Genomic DNA, 4,982 nt, shown 5'->3' on the forward strand with positions numbered 1-4,982 from the left:
TTCCCATAAATTATTTGTTCCGCTTTAAGAGAAGTGAGATGATAAGACGGGGAAGACTGAGAGATAGAGAGAGAGAGGAGGAGCGAGAGAGAGCGAGAGAAGACAGACAGGGGGGGCGGTGGGAGTAGAAGGAGAGGAGGGGCAGAGAGCGGAAATAACGCTTGCGCGCGAGAGAGCGAAAAATAGAGCAGAGAGGAGGAGGGTGAAGAGAGATGAGAGAGGAGAGAGAGAGGAGAGATGATGCGAGAGGCAGAGAGAGAGCAGAAAGGCAGAGAGAGATGAGATGGATGAGAGAGAGAGAGAGAGAAGAGACGAGAGAGAGAAGAGACGGAGCGGCCGCTCTTTGACACAATCGTCTCTTTTATGGGGCAGGCGTAGCTATCGCACGAGGAAACCACACCACCACCACCACCACCACAACCACACCACCACCACCACCACCACCACCAGCCACCACCACTCACACCACATCCGGGAAATAACCGCTCGTCGCTGCGAAAGATGAAAAATCAGAGAGTAGAGAGATGATGACGAGAGAGAGAACGAGACGAGAGAGAAAGCCGAGAGAGAGTAGAGAGAGATGAGAGCGACGAGACATACAATATATAGATACAATAGTAAGTTAGATAGATAATAGATAGAGAGCGCACGCGTAACGAGATGAGAGAAAGAGAAGAGAGAGGGAGAGATAGAGAGAAGCATAATAGTAATTAGATAGATAGATTAGATAGATAAGATTAGAGATGCCCGCGCGATCGAAGAGAGAGAGAGAGAGAGAGAGAGAGAGAGAGAAAGAGTGAGAGAGCGCGCGCGCTCTTGGCATAATCTTCTCTTTATGGGGGCAGGCGTAGCATCGCACGGGAAACAAATAATTCGCATTCGCTATTTGTCATCTCGTAAACTAACAACCTGCGCCGAGTAACAGGTGTTGACGTACACATAGTTACAGACGGTTACTTAGATACATGCGTTGTCAGGCTCGTTATGGAATATGCATCGTCAGCAATATAACGATGTGCATAGATTATTGCGCCACACAGACCAGCAATGCCTGCCCCTGTATACCAGGGCAATATTTATTATCAATGTGAATAACTTCGCGTAAATATATTTGTCAAGGCTATATCCCTCCTATAACTGTTCTGAGCGGATAACACTCATTTTGACGCGAAATCTTCTTCTTCTATATTACCAAATTCAATTTACACAATTATTTATCGTGTTTGGCTGCCAGTACGTTCTTCGTGCAATTTCAGGGTTTCGACAGGTGAAGCATTGGTTGGTTGTTTGTTTATTTCATCGCAGTATCATAAACATGGAGGGTTATTTAGTCATGTGGTGCCCATGTGGAGCAGGCATGCTGTGTATTTTTATTCTTATTTCTCTGTATTATTTTGTCATAAACTAGGCATTGCGCTAACGAACCCTTTTAAATGGAAATAGTTCATAGACAATATCAACAAGAACGTATACCCCGAGTTCGTCTGTTATCGATTGAAACGTGCATCCATAAAAATTTCAAACTAGATTATTCTGGTTTCGGCTTCTACCTCGGATGGTAATCGCGAGTACAATTTGTTTGCTTGAAAGGTTGATATTTACGGAGCGCAGCCAATACGAACGCGAGTACGTTGCGAAATTTTACGAGCGCCGAGTAAAGTGCAGCCGCGTAGCTGGCTGCGTGTCAGTCACCGCAAGCGAGTTAATGGGCCAAGATCACATTTCTCTAGTGTCTCTGTAGAGTAGCTGTAACAGGGCTTCCGCGAGGGCAGTACAGAATATAGACGATAGTATAGAATTACTTGGCCTAGTTAAGTTCACTCAACACCGCCTGGTCAGATATTCCACGCGATTCCGATGTCACCGAACGTGACACAGCAGGTCATCGTTACAGCCCGTCACACAAAGACAGACAATGTCCCCGCGCACAGACACGAATACACGGAGCGTAGCGTCGAACCGACGGAGAGACGCGCAGCCCCCGACGGCGGCTGGGGGTGGGTCGTTCTCGCAGCTGCTACGATATGCTTGGCCTTCACTTGGGGTCAACAGAAAGCTTTCGGAATTTACATGATAGATATCATGGATATGCTAGGCAGTAATGTCATGCATACGTCTACGATTGGAGGCCTGAACACTGCTTTATCATATCTTTTCGGTAAGTAACATACAGCAACGCATACAAGAAGCCAACTAGGCGAGCAGGGCGGCTTATCAGATCGTTCTCGTGTTAATATATATTATCCATAGTCGTAACTTTACAATGTTTCTGACAGCGAGTTGCTGCCGAAGCTGTAACCAGCAAACGTAAATGAATTGAACTGTTAACTTGCCATGATTAACAAGCTGTACCGCTGGCAATATCCGGTGAGAAATACAAGATTTTGTCGCGTTCGATGATCATGCAAATTTAAGCAAACTAGACTCGTCCCTCTTAATCTTCCCTTGTGCATATATAAATATTATATATATATATATAATATACACACTGAGGTCTGAAAATGTTACACATTAACATTTTGCAGCGCCTCTGGCGAGTGTCATGGATAAGAAGTACGGTGCCCGGCGCACGTGCATAGTTGGAGGTTTGCTCGCTGGATCAGGACTGATCCTTGGTTTCCTCACAGACAGCCTAATCATCCTCTGCATCGTTATCGGCGTCATAAACGGTAAACGCCATCAGCTATCTTTTGCAAAACGATTAATATAATTTTAAGCCCGGCGCACACGTGAGTAATTTTACTCAAGTAAAAGTACCAGTGTTGAGTAAATTAATTGTGTTGATAAATATAAGCATAACGCGTTGGTATCAGTTTTCGATAACGGGTCTAGCCGCCTGAACGCTACTGCCATCTGGTGGCAAGCTCAGCAACTTTATTGCGATTCGGAAATCGGTTAGATCGGTTGTCGGGACTGCTGCTGATACATAGCTTGAAATTATCGTAAAATAAAATTACTCTTAGTCATCATACGTTCGATTTTGTACTCGCAAAGTCCGACTGACGTAATATGGAGAAATTGATATTTGGCTTCTTTTGGAAAGCATTAACTAAATAAAACCCATTCACTAAGTATTACGTTCTTCTATCACTTCCGCGTTCTACCATCGTAGAGAAATTGTATTTCTTTGTATTGTTGTATCGTAGAGTGCATCGTATTGTATGCTCTACGCTGTGTTGTTGTATCACTGTATTGTTGTATCGCTGTATTGTTGTACCGTTGCATTGTTGTTTTGCTGTATTTTTGTACTGTTGTATTTTAGTATTTTCGTATTTTCGTATTGTTGTATTGTTGTGTTGTTGTATTGTTGTTGTGTTTTGTCATTGTTGTATTGTTGTTTTATTCTATTTTTTTATTATTTTTGCATGTTTGTTATGTTTTATTGTTGTATTGTTGTATTATTGTATTGTTTTATTGTTGCATTGTTATCTTCTCCTTACAGGCGTCGGTATTGCCATCATTGTCATCGCTTCATTTTCGATAGTCAACGAATATTTTGACAAGCGTGGCGCCATGGCTACGGCCATCTGCGTAACCGGTGCAGGCGTGGGCAGCCTGACATGGCCAACGCTCACCAACATTCTTGTGGAGGCGTACACGTACCAGGGAGCTTTCCTCGTAACCGGTGCCGCCGTACTTAACGTGATCGTCTGCGGCCTTCTATTCCGACCGCTTACCGAGCCAAGGCGAGCAGTCGCGCCGTCGACGACAGCTACAGGAAATCAACGTGATGATCAACTAAACCAACGTGTCTCTATCGTCGGAGTCGATACAAAGATGACTTCACGGATGAAATCGGTAGGGCAGCCTCAGAGCGAAGCCGGGCGAAGCGAGGAGCACTTTCTCACACTGACCGTTCCCAACGAGGAGGCTGGCTCACCGGCAACGTTAGAGGCTCAGCTGTGGGGAGATCGCGAACGCTACATGGAAGATTGCGTTGACTGGTCTAATAACGACGGTAGCCAATCTATCGGAAACACTGGGATGAATGGCAAGAATGGAGCTACGACACCAGGCACGGCAGCTACTGTCACGGGCCAGCGTCATAATGCGGAAACGCAGGAAAACGCTGAGGGATTCCATCACCATAATACTTCTACTGACGATGGGCCTCTGACGTTTACCGTTCATAATATCTATGATGACGCAATGCCGATTTGGATAGACACGCAGCTAGACGATTGTGTGTCGAGCGAAGGCGGTATGTGCCCCGCAGGTAAATACAGACGAAATAGCTTAGGCTATGTAAGCAGTCCGATGACAGTCGAACAACGAGTGGCACATCTCCCGGTAACCAAAACATCGGAATATCAAAAACCACTCACGGAAATCGTTAGTCAGGTTCTTTCTCAGCAATCCCAAGACGTAGACAATGATAATCCCGACAACGGGAAACAATGTTCGGTTCCGGTGGTCTATCAAAGCGTACAGGACCCGTTGAAATTATTGATCACGGCAGACTTTGACAGAGCTGATCAAAGAAATAACATGCGCGTGGGGCGGATTGAAGATGCAGTAGTGGAGTTGGCGCTGGAGTGTGACTGAAGAAACTGCGCGTTGTACGCAATGCTTAGTAGAAATTCTAACAGCCGTATCGAACTAGGGTTATAAGCAGTGTCAACTGCTGTTCGATCGTTTGCACATGCCTTTCCTCCGATCTCACGAACTTCATCGGTGAAGTAAAGACTAATGCGTTGGTATAAAGCCGAAATCGATTGGATAAAAACTAGAGCGAATCGATTATCCAGAATCGAAACGTTTTGAAGAGTTTCGTAGACGTTATCGAGACGCGGCTTTCTTTTTCACCGCAAGTGGCGGGTTTTCTTAACGCATGTTCGTCAGTGTCAGTAATATCGTGGATGAAGTGCAGGATTTACGTACGCATGTGCGGCTTAATACAGTCCACGTCTCTGGCGTCGTGCCATCTGTAGTTGTGTGTAGTCATCGCTATGCCAACAGGATCATTACTGCTGACTATATTG

The 4,982-nt window shown here is 45.3% G+C and overlaps 1 protein-coding gene across 1 annotated transcript; it reads left to right on the forward strand.

Moving 5' to 3' along the window:
- The first annotated feature begins 1,692 nt into the window (after positions 1-1,692).
- Positions 1,693-4,545, forward strand: LOC106819913 (monocarboxylate transporter 5-like). Its single transcript, XM_014824486.1, has 3 exons — positions 1,693-2,158; positions 2,526-2,669; positions 3,443-4,545. Exons 1-3 carry the CDS (start codon positions 1,858-1,860, stop codon positions 4,543-4,545), a joined length of 1,548 nt encoding a protein of 515 aa, XP_014679972.1. The 5' UTR covers positions 1,693-1,857.
- The last annotated feature ends 437 nt before the right edge of the window (positions 4,546-4,982 follow it).

Source organism: Priapulus caudatus, unplaced genomic scaffold (genome assembly GCF_000485595.1).
Source record: "Priapulus caudatus unplaced genomic scaffold, Priapulus_caudatus-5.0.1 Scaffold5076, whole genome shotgun sequence".
In the NCBI taxonomy this organism is placed as follows: Eukaryota; Metazoa; Priapulida; class Priapulimorpha; order Priapulimorphida; family Priapulidae; genus Priapulus; species Priapulus caudatus.